The sequence below is a fragment of the Micrasema longulum genome, unplaced genomic scaffold, assembly GCF_059751315.1.
Source record: "Micrasema longulum isolate JH-2025_06_02 unplaced genomic scaffold, ASM5975131v1 h1tg000369l, whole genome shotgun sequence".
In the NCBI taxonomy this organism is placed as follows: domain Eukaryota; kingdom Metazoa; phylum Arthropoda; class Insecta; order Trichoptera; family Brachycentridae; genus Micrasema; species Micrasema longulum.
Genome location: NW_028277570.1, coordinates 113,600 through 136,911, shown reverse-complemented (window position 1 = coordinate 136,911; position 23,312 = coordinate 113,600). Strand labels below are relative to the sequence as shown.

Below are 23,312 nucleotides of genomic sequence, written 5' to 3'. Positions count from 1 at the left end.
ACAATAAAAAAGAAAAACACAAAAAAATTTCAATGTAATAAACCACGTTTTAAAAGCCAGATTTTCAGCATACGTCTGTCTCTTGAGTCCGATACGTTTTTAATTTTTTTTTATTTATTGGGAGCGTATTATACATATTTGGTAAATTGTACTCTAGTGTTCTTTTTCCGTATTTATTATTGAATCTACACGAGTTAGCCGAGTATATTATACATGCTCCAAATTATTTCTATATTCAGATAGAGACGCATGCTGAGAAACCATCTTGGACCACAATTAAGCTCCAACGGATAAAATATTTAAAGATTTATACAATAAAGATTTTGATATATCGTGTTGTTGACAGTACAATTTGTTTAATTAGAAGAAGAAGGAGAATATGGAAGTGGATTTACAAGGCCTTTAGTTGGCTTGTTTTAGTAGCTACTTTACAAATTTCACAAAAGTCGACATATAAAAGAGTTTAAATGTTTATTACTTAATGGAAAGTGTGATTTCAATTATTTGACAAGTATTTCTCCTATTTGTATCTTTTGCAATCAAATGCGAAGCTTAATATTTAAGATTTTCCCAAAACAAAGCATTACAAAGATATTCCAATAAAATTTACTCACTTAAAGCGGAGGGCAATAATTTTACTTGATCAACAAAAGGTTACCACCTCAAAACTTTTGACAGACGGCTATCAAAATTAATACGTTTTTCTGAAATTGCTGGAAATATTTGTCAGTTTGACACTAAGATTATTTAATTTGACACATTTCAAGCGAATACTACGCAATAAATCAATCTTTTATTTTTTAATAAGAAAACTGTCAGAATAAAAAAAATACGACACATTTCTTTGCAAAAGAGTTATTTTAATTACAAAAAATAAACACGTTTTTGATTTTTTACCATTTAATGTGAATGGCTAATAGCCAAAATAACTTTAACCAACAATTTACTTCACATACTGTTTTACATAATAATAACGAGTTATTTATCTAAAATTATTTTTTTTTCTATTTAATACCTACCTTTATATTAACAATATATTGTGGCTGGAAAGAAAAAAATACCAAACAATATTTTGGCCGATATTTAGTAACGTGATCATTGGAATCAAAAGATCCGCGTCGATTAATTTTACTCTCAAGCTTCTATGATAATTTTTGTCGTCGCTTAGATACCTACATTGTTTTTTTTGTTCATTTACAGTTTTTAAACATGAAACTTAGGACTTTTATCGACGCAGATTTTCTGTTTGTTAAATTTTTGGTTTTTAAAATAATATTTTGGTTTTGTATCGCATTTTTCTGATCTTACGAAAATCTAGTAATTTAGTTAGTTTGATTTTCCCTGTCGAAAACACTTTTTTTCTTGACTTCAGACTTGTTATTTAACTTAAAATATTTGCCATTTAGATTTTTTTTACGAAAATATTTCGTTTGGTAATTTTAATCCTTCGTTTAAACGATAAAACATTTTTCACTAAGGGAAATATGATCTAAAGTTTTCTATATATTTTTGGCGCTTAAATATGTTTTGCGCGAATGCATTTGCATTGAAGCGAAAGTTAAGCCTTCCGCGCGTATCTTGAATGATAAACTTTAGCCCTCCGGGAAATTGGATATGAAAAATATTTTCTTTAGCGCGGTAAAAAATAAACATTATATTATACGGCAAAGTTTCATGAAAATGTACGAAAATTTTTTTTTTTTAAATGAACTCCTTGTAACGACGTCACTTGTTTAAATAAATCAACCAATGATAAGAGAGTTGTGGATGAATTCCGGCTAACTTATAGTCCACGACGAGCCGACGTCACACGCTGATTAATTTCAGAAATACAAAACTTAAAACAAATCGTACATCCTACAACGCGAAACATAAAAACTTAACAAATAAAAAAATCTTGACCTTTCTCATTATCATTTGACCAAGCTGGTAAGTTGTCTGGAAGCGGGTGTTGGAAATAAAAAAAACCGCTAGTCTGCGACGAAACGTCGATTAATTAATATTATAATTATATATATTATAATAATAGAGACTTAGCAGACTTACTAGACTTAATTATTAAAGTTATTTCACATCTTTTATCGTGGTTTCAATTCGGGTTCCTATTATTCTTGCGCGAACAGGAATAACGGATTTTGAACTAAACGTCAGCATAAAATCTATTTGTCATTAAGAATTAAAAAAAGTAAATTTTTTTCTCATGTGTAATTTAATAATAATTGCCCTCAAGCATTTTAAAAATTTAGACTTTGCAACTTGATTTTGGCCACATGATAACATATGAAAAACATTAATTAAATACAGTCCAATTCGCTCAATAATATCGTAGAAGCCCTAGGGCTTCGCTCCCCGCTAATTCTCGCCCTCCCACCACATTGGTAAAATAATCATTCTATACAATTATCATAACCACACAAAACAAATTATACCACACCTGAATTGTGATATTACCTTATTGTTGCGTTTTTGTCAAAATGAACAAAATTTCTAGCGTGTAAAAAAAATAAGACATCTATTTCGCCCATTTAAACTATATAAATTTGATTTTTGCTAAGAAATTGGCTGTAAGTAGATTGACTTTGTGTATTGACGTGATAAAGAAATTCTCAGATTTATCTTTTCGATTCCAGCATGTTTATTAAATCTTTCTTTTCTAAAACAATTGAATTCTTTCAAAGAAAACACACATCTTCCTTTCCAGAATGCAATAAAGATAAATGTATTTTTATGAAAGAGTTAATAAAATGTCAAGTAAAGAATGAATCACGTACCTTCTACCAGCATCCAGAAGAAGTTTGTCAAGTAGAAATAATGGAAGAAGACAATAAGAACCAAACAGGACACGTCATCTCTCTGCACTGACATCTGTAATACAAACGTAAGTATCATATTATAACCCATAAACTTACAACATTTTTAGATTTAAAATCCTTTATTCATAATTCAACAGTACCCACGTGTACTATCCGATCTGTATTGATAAAGCTAGATATTTTTTTAAAGAAGCTATCAGATACTGCAGAACTGTCAAACATTTGTCCATAATATTTTAATTTGTCTCCAAAATTCGGTGGTTTATACATAGTTATAAAAAAAGAATTGTAGAATGTCATACCACGAAATAACCAATGTTATTATTTATTTTATTTATTAATTTATTTATTTACACACATATGTTTATTGCACATTATTTAAGACATTAGTCCACAATCCATGGGGCTGAAAGTCCTGTGTTGAGATGGGATGAGCAATTAGTTGACACAGACACATGAGTATACTATCAGAAGATTTATTGATAAGGACTCCTGCAAAACTATTTACAAAGCAATTATTGAACCACACGTTAACTACTGTAGTAGCATTTTATTTTTATCAAACAAAGAAAACATAGATAAACTAACTGTATTACAAAATAAAGCCTTTAGAATCATTTTGAAAAAAAACAAATATACGAGGGTAAAGTCGATGGTAAATGAAATGAAATTATTAACATATAAACAAAGAATATTTTACAATACAACGATATTTGTTCATAAAATTATAAACTCTAATAAAAAAACAGAATTTTGGAAAAAAATTGATCGGAACCAGCATGAACACGATCACAATACTAGAGAAAAGAACAAAATTAGACTTCCATTTAGGAAAAAGGCAAAGTCACAAAATTCAATTTTATTTAAAGCAATTAAAAAGTATTACGAAATGGAAAAAAATATTTATGAAGAAAAAAACATATCAAAATTTAAAGTAATGGTCAAGACATATGTGATAAACCATTTATAAATTAAATATATTTGCAATGTTATTATTAGAACACACATAACAATATGTATGATATGTGTGCCCTACTTTAAGATTTAAATAATAAAAATAATAATAATAATACTATCACCATAAATATAGGATAAGAAACACAAAAAATAATTTTAAAAAACACACATATGGCAAAAATATTATATTGTACAAATATTAAAATATTTTTACTTTTAGCATAATAGTTTATGTCCAAGGAGAGTATTTACAAAAGATAATTAGTAGTAGGTAATGGTCGCTAGTTTTATCCATACTTTCATTCTCTTGAGTGAGCCAGCACGCATGCGAATGTTATATTCAAACCATGTATGTATAGAAAAGCGAAAAAGAGAGGTTATACTTTTAGTAAGTTTACGTATTTTTAACACATATGCTGCTGTTGAGAATATGAAGGTTTAGGCATTTACAGAGCTTACGATTTGTCATCGGCTGGGTTAAGTGATCACTTGACAGGCTTTGTAACATTCACCATTCTGCCTTAAGGTTGTTTGTTTATTATCACTCACAGGATTGTAAAAAATATATTCGATTTAATAATAATTGAAAATCAGATATAAAGAAAATTTTGGAATTTATCTTTAATTTGTATCACTTAAATTAAATAAATATGCATTAACATGTTATTTAGATTTTTTCTCATTTTAACAATAAATGTCGCTAGTTTTCTCCATACTTTCATTTTCTATAGTGGGCCAGCACGCGTGCGAGTGTAATATTCAAACCATGTATAAATAGAAAATCGAAAATGCCTTACTTGAAATGGAAGTTATAATGATTTTTTTACTCTCATAAACAGAATAATAAGTTACGCTTTAAAATATGTAATTTTAAATATCTATGTTGTGTTTTGAATAATATGTTTCTAAATTTAAAACTGTTTCGTTGGTCAAGTTTCAAGAATTGGAAATAGTAAACGGTTGAAAGGTGATAGATTCATATGAATAAAAAAGTTTTCAGGAAATTATTTCTCATTATTAAACGTGTTTCTAATTCCCTGCGGGCTTTTTAAAAAGTAACTAGTAATTAATTATATTGTAAAGGGAAATGTTGTCCGTGTTAACATAAATTTTTAATTATGTGACATTAATAACTGTGGTTTGTTTAATTTGTTCGGGAGTTGTTTCACAAAATTACATTTGTGTTTATGAAAACCAATTCCTCGCAAAAAAATGTAAATATATAGTTAATATTTAAAGCATTGACTTTGTGGTCAAACGTTTCACTAAATGTTTTAATATATTTGTATATAACAATAAAGGTGTATAGTGGGTTTTGCATGTTGGTTTAAATGGTGTCCTGACGAAAAGACGGGTACGTCTTGAAACCGGTTGACATTGGAAAGTCTGTCAGTGATTATTAAGAAACATTTAATAATATTTAGTAAAAAATGTTCTTTTAGAAACAATACTTGCCTGAAGTGTTAGGTTCAGTATCCAAATAAATCCAAACAGTATGTAGGTGCACATTAAATTTGTATGAATTGTATTGCGGAGACATCGCAGATCTCTGAAACAAACAGAAAATAGCACTTAATAATAGACAAATATTTATAATATCAACAGAGAGGGAGAAGAACGTATTAAGGAATGGATTATGGAAGATTATATATTTTAATTTAAAATTAATAAAATAAAAGACGATTTAAGTGTATTCAGCCTTCCATTTAATTCTTCTTGTGGTATGGAAAATACTACATATTTATTTTGTTCATTAACGCCCAAAAGGCATTTACAAATAATAAAAATGGAATATATGCTAACATAGTAAATAATAAACACAGAATATACAGAAAAATATGTAAAATTAGTTAAAAAGGATATAATAAAAAGTTTTACAAAGTTAAAAAAAAAAACAATAATAACAAAGGTATGCAAGAAAAAACAGTAAGCATATAAACAAAAAATGCAAAGATATAAGCTTGTGAAATAAATTCTGTAAAGCAAACAATAAATCGAGTGTTACGGTAAGCAAGAAAGACATTTTTAAGTTAAATTAATAAACAAGCAAGCATATATTATCAAGAAAAAATAAGAAATAAAAATATGTTTCTATGAAATGCGTATTTGCCAATACTATAATGCAATTTAATATAATAGTAAAAAATAAAAAAACAAGTATATGGTAATAAAAATAAACACAAACAAGTAAGTATTTTTTTAATTATCGAATTGAATTGTCAATAATAGTTTGACAAGCAGCTACAAATGAACTTGATATTGTGGACTTATAAGATAGTAAAGAATTGGACAGAATGTCTGCAGCCGTTCCATAAGTGTTACCTAACCTATGCAGTCTCGGTATCAATGAATTGTTTTGTTGGTTGGAAGAAGTACTGGAGCAATGAAACAATAAAGTACTCCTAGTGTTGACAGCAGGTACTCTAAAATTAATGAATTCTAGTATTTTTGGTGCGTCAAAAAGAGAGTTTACAATTTTATACAGTACAGTGAGATCATTAATATTTCCTAGTTATTGGATGTTAACATAATGTTATGTGCCGTGGGATGTTGAGTAGCACTTTGTAGAGTAATTAAATCGCCGTTCAGTCGTCAATAAAACAGGGTCGAAAATAGTGAATTACTTTATTTGATTTACTTTCAGAAAACAACAATGATGTCTCCAACTACACTCGTTGGTTTACTGTTACATATAATTAATATTAGTTAAAATTATAATTCGTCGTAGTCACGACGTACTAAGTAGGAATCTAATCTTGAATGTGTCCTCCCGGAATCAATGTATGCCATTATAAAGCGTACATTTTCAGCAAATGGAGGGGATGATGGTATGTTAATTTAGGAAGAGTTCAGATTGGAGCATCGCAAGGTGCATCTAAATAGCCAATCTTTAGACAGACAATATTATCCCTCGGGACACCCGCCCCTTGCAGGTGAGAGCATTAAGATAGGTAAATTATCAAACACGTAAAGACTCTAGATATAAATTAGCAAATGGGTATAGACTACGACAAATAAATAACCCTTGGCGAAAATAAAAATGTCAAGCCAAAGATCAAAATATCATGAGTTTGATACCGTATAAATGATCACGGTGTGGCTGATGGCACTTAAAGGGGTTGGTCGTAAATATATCAAAAGGCCATCACCAAAGAAGAGTTAAATTGTCACACTTTGATGCTGCACTTGAGAAAATCACGACCAAGGGGTGTGTTCAGGGATCCTCATGTGGACCAAGTTTTTGGAACTACATTGTAGATGATGTCCTTCAGAAGGATTTAGGCCGTGGAGTCGAACTGACTGCATTTGCAGATGACCTCCTATTAATAGTTGTAGAAGACAAAATAAATGAACTCGTAAAGAAAACGGAAGATGCTCTAGAGATTATAACAAAATGGGGATTAAAAGCCAAACTAAATTTTGCTGAAGAAAAAACAAATGCAATGTTCATTTCTAGAAGAAAAGACCAGCAGCCCATCATCCACATGAATGGAGTCCGGTTGGAATTCGTCGATCATTTTAAAGTTTTAGGTATAACCATAGACCGCCACCTGAATTGGTCTAAACATATTGACAATGTTTGTAAAAAAGCTGCGGCTATTACAAACAAACTTGTTCAGGCCGCTAAACCAACATGGGGTGCATCACCGGAGGTAATGCAGCAAATGTACGTAGGAGCGGTCGAGCCCCTGATTACATATGCTTCAAGTGTGTGGGTAGATGCGGTAAATAAAAAATATAACAGGAAGAAATTGGACTCCATTCAGAGACAAATTGCCATCAGGTCTTGCAAGGGCTATAGAACAATCTCCTTGGTGTCTGCTCAGGTTCTTAGCGGCTTCATGCCACTCGACCTTAGAATCAAGGAGCTTGCAGAAGCTTATGAGGTCAAGAAGAGTCTCACTCTGCAAGACTTGCCAACTGACAGGTTTTATCAGGGAACCGGAATTTTTTTCTCCCTTCCTCATCCCGCGGAGCGATACCAGATAGACTATGGATTCAATGACCAAACGCTGCCTGACATGAAAGAGAACGAATTGAGGATCTTCACTGATGGCAGTCTTTTAAATGGCAAAGTAGGTGCAGCATTTGTACCCTACGATGGCGTAAGAGAACTGCCTGCCAGGAAGTTTAAACTCGATCACTTTTGCTCAGTATTTCAGGCTGAAATATACGCTATTAGAGAATCTATAGCTTACGCTTTAAAAAAACCGCCTAATAGATGGAAACATATAACGATTTTGACAGACTGTAAATCATGTATTCACGCGATTGCGGATCGTAATTCGGTGAACCCAATGGTCATGAGTATACGAACTGATATCCAGATATTAAAAAATCGATCGCAAAATGTGTACATTGGCTGGATTCGAGGACACTGCGGAATAATTGGCAATGAAAGAGCTGACGAAAAGGCTCGGGAAGCAACATTAAAAAAAACAGTTCCTGATTTTGCTGACTTCCCAATAAGTTTTGCTAAGAGAAAAATAAGAAGCAGAACTTTACAGCTCTGGAATGATCGCTATTTAGCAGAACCCACAGGAAAGGTAACAAAAATGTTTTTTCCATCTATTTACCATGCTTTTGAATTTAGGAAACTGCAGCGTGCAGGATACGAACTCACACAAATCCTGACAGGACATGGCGGATTTATGAGTTATTTACACAGATTCAAAATATCTGAGATCAACACTTGCCCATGCGATGATGTTACTCTCCAAGATGTCTCCCATCTATTGATGCATTGCCCCTTTTTTAGTCTGCAGAGAATGCAACTGGAGGCGCGATGCAGAAGTCTAAATGAGGATTTACACGACGTGCATGTAGTGATTAGTCACAGGGACTTGTCAAGAGAGGTATCATTATACATGACAGATATAGTGAAGGCAATAAAAGGTATCAATGATAGCAGGACACCAAATGCCGAACACTGTTCAGGTGGATCGGAGGATCTGTTGACAAATGGCAACGGTCCGCCTTCTTCTGACGAGTTTTCTGTCCTTACCTCTTGAAACAGGTCACAGCCGGGACATCTTACTGATCCTTTTATAAAGTGACGAAATAAAGTTTTTCAGTAAATTAAATATTTTTAAGTAAACAAGTTAATGGCTGTCGCTTTGAAGTGTATATTAACCTTGTACATTGCAAGCAAGGTATTGAATAATGCAACTTCATATATAAAAAAAAAAAAAAAAAAAATATATCAAAAGGCAAAAGGTTTTCAGATATACGACAATAAGTTGTGTCCGTTTTTTCCTAAATAAAGGACACGATGACAATGAACAAGAGTACATAACAAAAAAAAAATGAAAACAACTTAGTCAAAAACGTATTCTTCTTATTTAATTTCTCTTTTGTTCCCTCGATTGAACGCAAACAGAAGGAGGTGTCAAAAAGGCTCACATGTTAGATCTACTTGACATTCCATTTAAACCTTATTAATTGTATACATGGACAATGTCCGTTAATAAATAAATAAATAAGGCTTGTAATTAAATTTAAAAAAATACGTGTAACGTAATGTAAAATTTATAAATATTTTAATAAATTTAATAAATATTTTAACTGGTTGTACAAAAAAATAAATTAAACAACTAGTTAAACTCTTACTTATAAACAATAGTCGGCCTCGTGGCGTAATGGTCAGAGCATTTGTCTACCATGCAAGAAGCCTCGGGTTTGATTCCCGACATGGTTGATGTGAAATATTATTTAAAAGAGTGTTTTTACTCTGGAATATTTCACAGTCCGTACATAAGCATACCCTGGAGAAACTCGGTCGAGTAGAGCCAAGGATAATACCGCACTCTCTCATTTAGAGATATGTAAGAAACTTTTTTTTTTATTTTCTCTGTCATAAGAGAGTACTTCAGTTCAAGTGGCCCCCAAATCATCGAGCCACTCTCGAGTCTACTTCGCACCAAGAAGTTGTAAAGAGTTCTCAGTACGCGGGTGTTTTCAAAAACCCTGGCAGTACGCAGAACAAATCCTGACATATTCTATATAGGTATATAGGCATACATAATTCAAACTAAAGCATTGTTATTAAATCCATACATTTTCAGATGATACTCTATCTAACTATAAAACTGTATTGGCCTCGTTGTGTAGTGGTCAGTGCGTTTGACTACAATGCAGGAGGTCTTGGGTTCGACTCCCGACATGGTTGACATAAAATATTTATTTTAAAACGTGTTTTTACTATTAAATATTTTAACGTCCCTAGACTGGTGCCTGAAGCGTAAAACTGATACTCTTACCTTCATGTAGCAAAAATGACCAAGATACGCTGAGATTGGTGTACCAATGCAGTGCCCTATGCACTATTAGGTGCGGAAAGGGAATGATGATGGTGAATTTAATGTAACTAATCACTGTCGGTAAATATTTGGACGTTTTTGAGTAGTTTTAGCCATTCTTAAGTAATTATAACAAAAAATTACTTATTATGTTCTTTGTTTGCTTATAATATTGTTTTTTGTTATTTATATAATTTTGTAAATATGTGGTATTGAAAAAACAACCAATTTTAATAATTATATTCCCCGACGGTACAAATTTGTAACGCTACTTTTTTTTAGATACATCATCATCATTAATTTTTACTTAACATCATTCCCTTTCCGCAATAAATAGTGCATAGGGCACTGCATCAATTCACCAATTGTAGTGTATTTTAATCATTTTTGTAACACTAAGATAAGATGACATATCATACACTTCAGGTACCAGTCTAGGGGACTATGAAATATTCAAGTGTAAAAACACCCCTTGATATAAATGATTCATTTCAACTATCCCAGGAATCGAACCCGAAAACTATTGCATGATAGGAAAACGCACTGATTATTACACCACGGAGCCAACTTTTCATAAAAAAAAACTACAAAACTACGTAATAGTTTTCGAGCCATAAATAACATAATTCAATAATAAAAAGTTCATTTAATCTACTGAATCTATGTTCATGGATCATAGGGCTAAACCAGTCTATGACAGGTTATAAGCCCATTAAATACCAAAACTCACATATGCATCAAACAATTTATAAACATATAAAGGCGGGCTAATTGCCTTAAGGAAATTTATTCCTACTTATACAAACCGTTCAGTCTGAGAAAATTTCAACTACATGGACATATCCTATACAGAATCTTGTAATTTTATTCAAAATTTGAAACAAAAATTAACTAAACATTTACACTATACTAAGAAGAGTAGAGAGAGGTCAGGAGGGAAAGAAGTAGGAGAAAAGAACAACTAAAAAATTTAGATAGTGACATTTCAATCTTGATTTAAATGTAAATAAATAATGATCGTTTCTAACATTATTCGGTAGATTATTCTTCAATCAAGCAGCTACTACTGTGAAAAAGGAGGAAAAAAATTCAACCCATATTCTGTTTTTTTTTTAATGTTCTCCATCTCAAATAAGTTGATCTTCACAACTCCCTAAAAGGTTAAATCGATTTATTGTCTACGAAAATTGGATGAACATAAAACATTGTTGAAATATTTTTCTAACTAAAATTATTTTAATAAATTACAACAGCGATAAAGAATACCTGAAATAAGGGAATATGGAAGTCTAGGCATTAACAGGGCTTATGACCTGTCATTTTATATTCCCTTATTTAAGGTTTTCTCCATCCTTGTTGTAATTTGTTAATCTTAATGACTCCCGAGGGGGTGAAATCCAGTCTTTTGTCTACGAACATTTGGACAAACTCAACTGTAATAAAATTATTTATGAAACTCTACACGTCATGTTGATTAAAAGCGTCATATTTATTATTTCTACCCTCTTTTAAAAAAAAATATTGTTTTGTTTTTCGTTCAGAAAATATCATTGTTTTCCGATAATGTTGATATGTATTAATTGTGTTATTAAATACATTTATTGCTTCTGATGATTGAAACAATATTTACTATTTAGTTGTATTCAATAAATACCACCAAAAAACAAATAAAATTGTCATGAATATTAATAGCGTATATTCCAATCAATGTATTTTGGTATTTCAGTAAAAGTATCATAAATCCTAATATAAATATTGAAAGCGTCATAGCATATTTACGAACGCCAAATAAATAAGTCCATTCAAACAATGCTATTGAATGGACAATTACTCAAAGTTTTAATACCAATACACTTACTACTAAATAATGGAAATACTAAGGATAGGAATACCATATTTATTCTACCACTATGCCTAGGGTTAATTTTAAATCAGTTTATAAGTAAGGCCCAATATGAGTACATTATAATATTACGTGTTAACCTGAATTGTGTCCATTTTTTTCCAAATGTAGAGAAAAAAATGATGTATTATTAAAATCGAAATAGGTGTCACAAAATGTTTACTTTTGTCTACTTGACATTCCATTTTGAATGTAATCAAATCATATAATAATAATAATAATAATCACAGTTTATTAACAAAATAACAATTACTTTATCTACTGCATACACACTAAGGTAATATATTTCTCTGGATCATGTCTAGTCTGCCTAACTAGGTACAACCTGTTTTAAGGCAGACATTTCAATGCAAAAATAAACAATTACATTACTACCTACTAGTTAATTTACTAAACAGTTAAACAATATCAAATTAAATAACATAAGTACATGAAAATAACATTTTATATATATGAACTTATATGTATTTATTTAATATGTAATATACTTTCTTTACTAACTTTGTGGGAATCTGTTATTAGTTTATACACTATATCTGTTTGTTTACTATAAATATGTATGTAGAACTGTTGATTTCCCAAATAAAATAAACTAAAATGAAATACCTTTTATTATTTAAGAATGCATTTTGAGTAAATTTTCCTATTTTTCTCGGCCTAAACACAGTAACCAATTTTTTACAATTTTTTTAATTTGAATCATGGTTTTACAATGTTCGGTAAAATATGAAATATTTTGGGGCCCAGAAACCTGAAATTTCTTTGCCCAAATTCAGAGTTTGTGATAGACCCCATGACCACTCCTCTAGTTTGACTTCTGGAAGTGTGAAAGTGTCACTTTTGAAATTTGGTAAAATAATTTGCTATAATATAACTATTAAATATTACAACAGAGATTAAGAACATTTTAGAGAAGATATTTTATTGGGCTTTCTATCATTTTATTGCAGTTCTTATTTAAACATGTTTGAATGATTCAAATTGTTAAATTTTTGTGCCATTTCCTATCAGTCATAAATAACCGTGTTAAAAATACAGAAAAAAATGTGTGGAGGAGCGCGTGACACTACCACCGAACCACAAACCGTCTGAATTAATCTCATGTTATCGTTTTTTTTCTCCATTTAAGTGTTTGATAGGGTAGGCAACTCAAGACCGTAATCGATACTATCTACAGACTGCTAGCATTGTTATGAGGCTTTGAGAAGTCACCTGACCTCCTTTTCAGGAGCAAAATAGATTACGTTTGAAGGTAGGTGAATTCTGAGGTTTACTGTCACAGAGGAATAACAACTGAAATCAATACGTAAAAAAATATATTTTTTATCACGAAAATATAAACATTCTTAATTAAAAACAAAAAAAAAACTCACTAAACCACCTTGTAAGCATTTTTTTTTCTTAGAGGTAATTAAAATATTTCGATTATAAAAACGTGATTTGAAAAACTTTCCATGCACTTTTGTATAAACTTCTAATAGCAAGTATTCCATCAGCACGTTAGTTTTACATTTTTGTGCAAATACTACACTACAATTTTAAAAAAAAAAGGAATAACCCAACCCGCTAAGCCTCTATTTTGAAGCTTATCAGCAGTTGGGATAAAGAGGATATAAAAGAAGGTAATTAAAAATACACCACAACACTCAGACCAATTAATAAAAAAATCTTTCTTTGGTTTTTTTTTTGCAACTGGCGGGAATCGAACCCGCGACGCCAGTTTCACAGTTGGCCGTCTAACCAACTGCGCCACGGCGCCTGTCTTAAGCAAAAGGGCAGCTTTTTGACAAAATCACAAAATTAGTAAAATATGAGGTAACGTTCTACAAGATATTATATTTCAAACCATTTGGTATCAAGCAAGCAGCAATAAATAAAATTATTTCATAAATTTAATTTACCAGTCACTAACTTTGTGGTTATTTATTATTATAAAATAAATAAAACAATTATGTTTTTAACCCCTTATTTTTTATTTTTTCTACCGACTGTTTCAAATCTATACAAGCTTCTTTATCAAGGTATACTTAACTTATGAATTCTATAAAGTTGATTTAATAAATAAAAAAAATGCTCTTTTTCCCTAATAGTGAAGAAACTATTGCTTTGTTACTTTGAACACGCACTGGGTTTCAGAATACAAGCTGCTTTAATCTATTTCATTAAATAATACAATCATTTCTAAAATTTCATTTAATACAAAAAAGTGAAGATTAAATTACAATTACTATGGCAACTCCTTTATTGACATTTGGCTTGCCAACCACCGGCTGAATAAATAGTAAATACATAAATTAAAATGGCAGTTTTTGAATATTTTCCATACTTACACCGGTGAAATTCAAATGTGTGATTGCGCAGCAGGATTGTACGTCGCGAAACATAAATATTTTGACATTTAATATTAGGTGTTCACAGATGTTCCATTGTAATCTCGAATACGATAAACAAACATAGTGAGAAATTGTTATCACGTCGCTTATTAGCACGTCGATAGTTACTTGTGATTGAGCTACTGGAATCAACTTTATATTTTTATTATAAAATGCTGAAAATGTAGATACGACCCTGCAACTACGAGGCTTTAAATTGTATCTCGTATCGACTCCACGGCAAGCTGTTACACTAGCGTTATGTATATTACTTGTTACACAAGGGGGGATATGAAACGGATATAAAAAGGTAATTGATCCATTGAGGATACTAAAAGAGTACCAAATACAACATAATTCTGAAAATACAAACATAATAATGTACAAACATGCTGACATTTCAGCGACGAAATTAAAAAAAAATAAAATACGGAGCAGTCTTTTATGACAAGCCCTTTGAGGGTGTGGCGGTGGACCTGGCTTGAACACGTAATGCGGATGCCTCAGGAGAGCTTCAACTTGTGGTCTCTTCACGCGTGCGGGCTTCCGCCATTCTGGAAGGCGTCGGTGACGAGATTCCAAATTTATTCAGCGGAACTAAGGGACATAGAATTGGCAAGGGAGAAGGCGAGAGTGCCAGCTAAAATGACTGACGTGGTGTTGTAACTTAAGGGCTGAAATTGTGAAATCAAACGAGATTACAAATCTTGTACATGCATTCAGATATATATCTTCGTTCTTATTCTCAAAGCACCCTTCTAATTCTCATCTACAGTTCCTCCTTCTGCTCTAACTCATATAGTGTGCATGAAGCTTGATCGTGGAATCGTCTCCCATCCACTATCAAACATGTTTCTACGGTAGCTCTGTTTAAATCGCATGTAAAGGAACATCATCTTTCTCTTCCTGAATCTCTTCTTTTCCTCTCTCTTTATTGCTTTTCCCCACTGAAGACAAGCATCAATATCAATTCATTTAGTCCTGCCTTTGTATATATATATATTTATTTAACTTTTTGTACAAATGTTATTTGTACATTGGCGGGCTTATTGTCAAATGGCAATTTCTTCCAACCAATCAAAAAAATATTAATTGAATTTTTATAATTCAAGTTACATAACATATTCAATAGAAAATAAAGATTAAAAATCTAAAGATACAAAAAAATATAAATAAACGTATTTTTTTACAAATTACCTTAAATAAAAACTTTTACTTCATGAGAAAAATGAAAAAAGGAGGGAAGAGAAAGGAGATATTTCTTCAGACGTGATTTAAACAGAGATAATGTAGTAACATCTTTGATGGTGGATGGGAGATGATTCCGTAGTCGACCCGCATGGACACTATAAGTTAGAGAGGAAAGAGAAATTGGGGATGGGTATTAAGAGAGTGCCTTGAGAATTAGAACGAAGAGGTAAACAATGAACTGATAAGCGTTGAAATTTTTTACGCAGGTATATAAGAGCGTTAGGACTATGAAGTACATTGAACAGAAGTGAGAAGCAGTGATAGTCTCAAGTTTGTTTATTTATCAAGTTTGTCCTAGTTTTTTTGTATTGCTCGTTGATTTTTTAAATTTAAATTTTGAGTTTCCCCAATAACGGGGATACTTTTGAGGTTTTTATGCCTTAATATGTATAATCATTTAGTTAAGTTAAGCATCATTAAAAAAAAAAAAATGATAAGCGAATCTTTAAGATGGGCTGAGATAAGTTATGAATTTTGGAGGTATTAATTTCCTTTGATAAATTTTATTAATCGTATCTTTTATTTTTATTTGATTTGTCATGGTTAACAAACAATAAACATTACATACCTACGACATTGGTAAAATAATCACAATTTGTTATGTTTAGAAATTATTCATCAATTATGTGTGAACACAACATGCACAAATGAAGAAAAAAAAAGTTTATGATTGATTTTTTTCGAATTGGCTAACTAAATTGAATTCCATAATTGTTATGAAAGTTACTATTTATTTTTTTGAACTTATTTATGATTTTTTAAATAAACTTTCAAGATTTTTACTGTAACAATTAAATATAAAAATTGAAAAACCCAACTATAGGTCATCAGTCAAATATATGCCGAGACCTTTTTATTATTACATCGAGTAAATCTTCGTTTCAAAATACTTACTTGAAGTATAAAAAGACGCTGACCGCAAGCAACAACGCCGCTAGGCTTACGCTGTACCCGGCCAGGTAAAGGTGGCTCGTCAACTCAGTGGTGGTTCCACTGTCTCCTGATGATGGGAGGTCAGCCTTCTCTTTACAGCGGCTGTAGTCCGTATAATTATCCCACACCCCGTTAGGAGAACAGTAACGGGATGCATTTTCTGAAAAAAGAGATAACGCAAAATAAATCAAATGGTTTTTAAAAATATTTATGTGCATTTGAACTAAGGTTTTATCCTAACAGAGACGCACAATCATAATTTTTTCATAATTATGAGACTGGGAATTACAATAGTAATTTGATTTCTTGACAAATGGTTGGAATTTTTTAGCACAAAGACAATGCTTTTACATTAGACAAAAAATACATGACATAATGCCAGAACCATGAAAATGTAAGAGCCTCATACTAAAAAGGTTATTTAAATCTACTTCAACAGAGTTGAAGTGGATTTAAATATAAACAACTCCCTAGGGAGAGGGTCCAGCCAGTCTGCAAGCATTTGGACATACTCAAACATTGTTGAAAAAGGTTAAAAGGCTGCTATTCTTAAGGAAATTTGTCGCCGAAGGTTAGAGGTTGATGCCAGCAGATAAATTGCCAAAACACGTTCTTATTAAAAAAATATATTTTGAAAGATCTTTTTAATACTTATAATGTAACCTGTAAATATTTTTCATTTTATATTTTGCATTGAAGACTAACTTAAGTAAGTAACACAATATTATATACCTAATGATTTATTTTTAAATCCTAATATTTTATTGTTTTCAAGATTTTTTTCATGACATATTAATTTTTATGTTCTGTATATATATTTACATATTACGACAGAGACGAAAAAAAAAATGAGAAAGTTAAATGTAGAAGTTAAGGAATTTACAGGGTTTACGACCAGTCGGTGGCAGATTATATTTATTTATTTAAAATTTTGAAAAAACAGTGTTATTGGGTTGAACGTATTTCAGCTCTTGAGGTAAAAACCTGTGTTGAGCGGAATTATTTTACATAAGGATAATTAAATGTTAACTTGTTTATGACATGGAGAAGGGTGGGGCAAGTTGCCCATTTTTTTTAATATAATCTGTCATAAATCTTAAGCGGTGTATCATATTAACATGATTCCTACAATTCTAGATAAATAATTTACCTTGCTTTAAAGGTCTTGAGAAAATAAAACGATTTCAGTTCTTGTTACGAAGATACTGTCACAAGCTTGAGAAACTTATTTTCTCAACCTGCCTCATGGGAGGGGTAAGTTGAGCAAAAGTATAGGTACAGTTGAGCATCAGAATGAATGGGCTTAGTAGTGATAAAACTACAGCTTATAATCAAATATATAATTTAAGCTCCGGTACTAATATTACCTCCCTCCATGCCCTCTACTTTTTTCATTAATTCTCAAACAAAAGAATATTTTCATAATTTAATCAGTGCATGTTCGTTCTAATCAGTGCATGTGCTTATTAAAATGCGTGTCGTGTTGGTTTTATATTTTTGTGCAACAACTATGGTGAAGGTGTATGGTAGGTTTTGCACGTTGGTTTGCATGTTGGTTTATTTGGTGTCCTGATGAAGAGACGGGTACGTCTCAAAACCGGTAGACATAGAAAAGTCGGTAAGTGTTTATATACAAATTTTTAATAACATTTAGAAAAAAAACATTGTTTTCACAACAAAATAAAATCAAAAGCATACAAACATTATTACTTTTAATCTTTAGATATTATTACTAAATGCAGTGAAAATTATTTATTTTAAGGTATACCATAAAACGTTGATTTGATGTAAATGACTTATTATGAGATCAAAAATAAAAATTCAGAGTTCATTATCATTAAAGTTTAACATATTTGTTCAACTGGGAAACGAATGTAAGGTTTTTAAAAACCGCTAGGTGTGTCAAATAGTAATCAAATGGCTCTTTTTAATCAAAAGAACAATAAATACGTAAAACATCAACACATTTTTGTGTGTAGGTGGCTGTTTTTGTACGAGTCTAGGAGAAAAATGAGTAGTCTCAAAATAAAGAAAGCGTCCATGCACCTCAATAGTTATTCATGCGGCAACTAACGGTCGCGCAATGAATTCTTCTTCGAGTGCTATCGTGAGATGTATTGTTTTTTTAATATTTCATTTCTCAACTTGCTCCTATGCTCAACTAGCTCCGCCCCACCCTTTGCAAATATAATATAACATATTTTTATTTAGAAGCCACAAATGCAAAAAATTAGCTATTTATGTGATTAATTTACACTGAGTATTCACTATTCAGCCTTTATTTATTTTTTATTTTTTTAAACATTATAAACAATAAAAAATTATAAAAATAAAACAACATTTTTTTGAAAATGTTGACATGTTTCCAGACTTGCTGGATTTCCTGCCTAGGTAGTTATTTGTATTTAAATTTATTGCAATAGAGAGAGAAAGCATTTTTGAGAAGGGGATTCCAATTTATTTATTTATATATGGAAGTCTAGGTATTTACAGGGCTTATGACCTATAATTGGCTCTCTCAAAAATGTTTTTCCTCTCTATTGTTACAATTTAAATGAAAATAATGTTTCCTTACTGAGGTTACTCGAGCCGAGGACATTTAACAAAATACTTGTTTAACTTGTTCAATTCTTTATGTGAGAATATACAAGAAAGACTTATATGGTCATTTAAAAAATTTAAGACAGTTTAAACAGTTTTCTGTTGTGATTTGTAGAACTTCGGTAGATGTCTATATCGGGACAAAGTAATATTTTAAATTTTGATTTTTGAACATCTGTATTATTTATATAGCTCAGTGATTGTAAGACAAATCGATGTATTAGTGAAAGTTTTTGGATGTCAGACGATAGATGGGCAAAAAATTGATGGACCGGAGGACGAGAACAGGACGCAAAAGCGTAGAGAAGTCCTCGATCAGATGGTCCGACGACATCAGAAGAGTTGCAGGTCCAAAGTGGTAAAGAGTGGCAGCTGACAGGGAATTGTGGAGGTTCAAATGGGATATCTTTGTTCAACACTGGACTTAAGAAGAAGGCTGAGTATCTAAGTAAGTAAGTATTACTTATACAATTTCCTACGTTTGACAATAATCATAATAAATTATTAATAATATTATTGGAGAACTATAATACGAAATCATATCGTTTTTCCAACAAATAATTTTATAATCTCTTTGTGAAAATTGTATTAATAGTTTCATCCCACAAACTTTTATTGTATACCTCTACACTAGCGCTACTTCTCGCAGTACTTACCGGGTAGCCGGAAACCCCCCAGTTTGGTCACTTCCGGACAAATAAACAGGAAACAGTGCCCCCGCCCCTTTTCATGTTTGTTGCACAAAGCGGAACTTACTCAAACGGATTTCAAAGTCTACCTGAGAGACATTAAACTTTACCTGTGAGTGTGTCACCTGGCTTTATAATAAGGATTAATCTTTATTTATTTAAAACAAAACTGACTCAAAAAATATTAAATTTATTTATTCAATAATTTCTTCATAATTTTTGGTAATTTACTTAAATCATTTTTAAGGTGAAGCACCTATTGAGAAACTGCATTCAAATTTGTAATTTTGAAAAACGAAAGCAATTTTAAATTATTTATTTTTTTAAACAGATTTTAAAGAGTTGTCAGTGCTATGTCGAGAAATGGAAAGTGATCTTTCCTGAGAAGAGCGAAGCAAATGACTATGATAAAAAAAAAATATTCCGTTCAAAAAACGGACTTCATCTCTCTAGCAATATATTTTAATAACGAAAGTAGCAAAGAATAATATATTACATTGTTCTACGAAACGAAAATAATTTGCGCTATAATATGTTGTGAAACTTGGAAAGATGTTAAGTGAGTTCTAGAGGACGACACGTAGGTAGTATTTCACTATCGGTAATAAGATTCCTCACTTTATCTTCTTAATGAATCCTTACTTACACACCATTAAACTCTTCTTTACCCTTAGAGATAATTTACTCTTACCCTTTTCACCTAAAATATTTTTTCCAGATTTGAAAAAACTAAATGAATATTTTATTCAATAATGCTATGTGTATGTCGAAATCTTTTCAAAAAGAGCACCGAATATTGCGGAAGTTTAGCTCCACGGGGAATTGAGTACAAAACATATTTTCTTAAGCGCCGTAAAAATTAAAGCATAAAATTACACGGCAAAGTTTCTTCGAAATGTACGAAAAATATATTTCAATTCAAAAAAACTTTGAACGACGTCACCAATTCATATAAATCTACCCATAATAAGAGAGCTGTGGAAGATTTTCGGTTGACTTACCGTCAACGGACCAAACGGCAGAACTGACCGAGAAGAAGCGGAAGAGTATTTGAGACGTCATACGCGGAGTAATTTCATAACATGTCATTATTAAGATACAACATATCGGTAGTTAGATAGCAGAAAGGACCACCTGTAATTTTCAAAAATGTTGTATTTATGTATAATATAAATGTATTTATCATATTATAAGATAATTCCATAACTTTGAAACTTGTTTTGAAAAACAGTAAATCTTCGAAAACATGCTTAATTACTTTACTAAAGCATTTTATTTAAATCGAGTCAGGTGGATGAAGAACACATTTTTGTTTGTCAAATAGAACTAAAAGCCTAGACGAGTGTTTTTGATTTGATGACTACGGTCAGGTAAAAATCCTAAAAAGAGGAAATCAATTAGGAAAAAGGAAAAGTCCACCTCGTAAGAAAGTGCAATAAATGTTATTTTAAATTATTTTTTTATATTTAAATCTACTTTTACATATTCAGTTACCCATTAAAACTGTTACTTTAAAAAACAAGAGACTTGCTTTTCTCCTTTGAGAGTGACTTTCACCATGATAGTTTTCTAGTAATTTTAAGCTATACTTGTATATTTTAAAATATACATGTGTATAAAAACATACAAATTAAAGAGAAAAACAGGAAATAATGATACAGTTGTACTAATTAAAATAGAGTTCTGTTTTTACTCGGGTTCAAAAAATTTCCTTAAATTTACTTTGAATTGATGGTATGTAATAGTTTATTATATCAGTTGGCTTAATCAAAAATATTTTGAGTTTACCAATCGAAGCTGAAATGGCAGCGCACAACGGAGTTTTAGTCCCAACACTTATGTATGGAAGTGAAACATGGAACTTGCAGAGGAAGGATGAAAACCAAGTGAACGCGGTTGAAATGCGATCTCTTAGACGAATGTGTGGGAAATCAATGTATAACAGGGTTACGAATGATGAAATCAGGCGACAGTGTAAATCTGAGTCAAGTATAATTGATGTGAGAGGGTTTCTGAGATGGTTTAGTCACGTAGAACGAATGGAAGACAAAATAATGGTAAAACAAGTATATATGGCAAAAATTAACGGTAACGTGAGACGAAGATGACCAAGGAAGACGTGGCATGATCAGATAAACTAAAATCTTAAGTCTGGTCATGTCAAAATCAGACAGAACCGAAGGGCATGTATGACAAGATGTGTGAATATGGAAGAAGCTAGGAATGTATGCCAGGATAAACGTGTGTGGCGGTCCATTCTCTCTGCCCACCCCTACGGAGAAATGGCGTGATAGTTGTTGTAGTAGTAGTAGTAGAGATGAAGAACATTCGAGAAATCTTAAAATACTGCAAGTATGTTTTATCATTCGTCATTTCAGAAAGTGTTTTAGATGTGTGTTTTACTCACCAACAAGCTACAAAAAGTGGCTTGGTGGGATTTTAGTTTTAGTAAAAATATATAATTATACTATTAAAATAAAATGAAATGTCAACAACAACAACAACAACAAACCATCACGCCGTTTCCCCGTAGAGGTAGGCAGAGAGGATAGAACGCCATAACACTCTATCTTGGCATACAGACCTCTCTTCCTCTACATTCATACATCTTCTTATGCACGCACGCTGATTATTCCTACTTTTGACATGTCCATCTTCAAGTATTTGATGGACTTGATCGTGCCATGTCTTTCTCGGTCTTCCTCGTTTTCTGCATCCATCAACATTTGCATCGTAGATCCTTTTAGTCGTTCTTTCGCTGTCCATTCGCTCTACATGTCCAAACCAACGCAGCACCCCATTCTTAATTCTGTCAATAATGCATGTCTCAGCCTTACACACTTCACGGATCTCGACACTTGTGCACCTATCATACATCGTTTTACCACACATTCGCCTGAAAATGAAATGTCAATACCGGAATTATACAAACTTTTTGTCCTTAAGATCACTTATACAATAATTTTGCTTAATCTGTTATCGCCAAATGTGCTTTTAACTTTGATAAGGACATTTTTTAAAAAGACTCGAAATTCAAATAAAGCATCTGCAGATAGCCCGGTTATATGCACACTTAACTTTGTCCCTGTGCATGACGTCACGAACGAAACGCCTTAAATTCCACTCGCGCATTCACCTCCTTTCTTACACCTTGTGGATCACATTTATTTAGTATTGCTGGAACAGATCTTTTGCTAGTCAAAATCAACCCCCAGGGGTCGAAATTTCACCTTGGAAATCATTCGTCTACACCGCATTACGGCACACTGGTGAATTGGATTTGTTCCGCGGCACACAAAAATGCCATAAAAAAGCAAATGTAAGAGTACTTTGGCTATCTAGCTTTCATATACCAACTTAAAAATACCTAAATTTTATAAATGGGGTCTAGAATTCCAATCGTCTATGCGCTTAGTAGCTGCAAGACGTGTTGTAATCTTACTCCTTTTTATAATTCATATTATTTTTATTTTTTTTTAGTATCATTAATACAC

General features: G+C 31.6%; 1 protein-coding gene across 1 annotated transcript in view; it reads right to left on the bottom strand.

The window, feature by feature from the left end:
* The window catches only part of LOC148282169 (diuretic hormone receptor-like), a 66,172-nt gene extending 48,267 nt beyond the window's left edge, over window positions 1-17,905 (bottom strand). Inside the window, exons 1-4 of the mRNA XM_088225530.1 lie at window positions 17,896-17,905; window positions 16,490-16,688; window positions 5,226-5,319; window positions 2,772-2,865 (exon numbers count right to left, since the gene is read on the bottom strand). Of these exons, the coding sequence (XP_088081656.1) occupies window positions 2,772-2,865; window positions 5,226-5,319; window positions 16,490-16,688; window positions 17,896-17,905 (397 nt within the window). The remainder of the gene's footprint in view (window positions 1-2,771; window positions 2,866-5,225; window positions 5,320-16,489; window positions 16,689-17,895) is intronic.
* Between the last annotated feature and the right edge of the window lie 5,407 nt (window positions 17,906-23,312).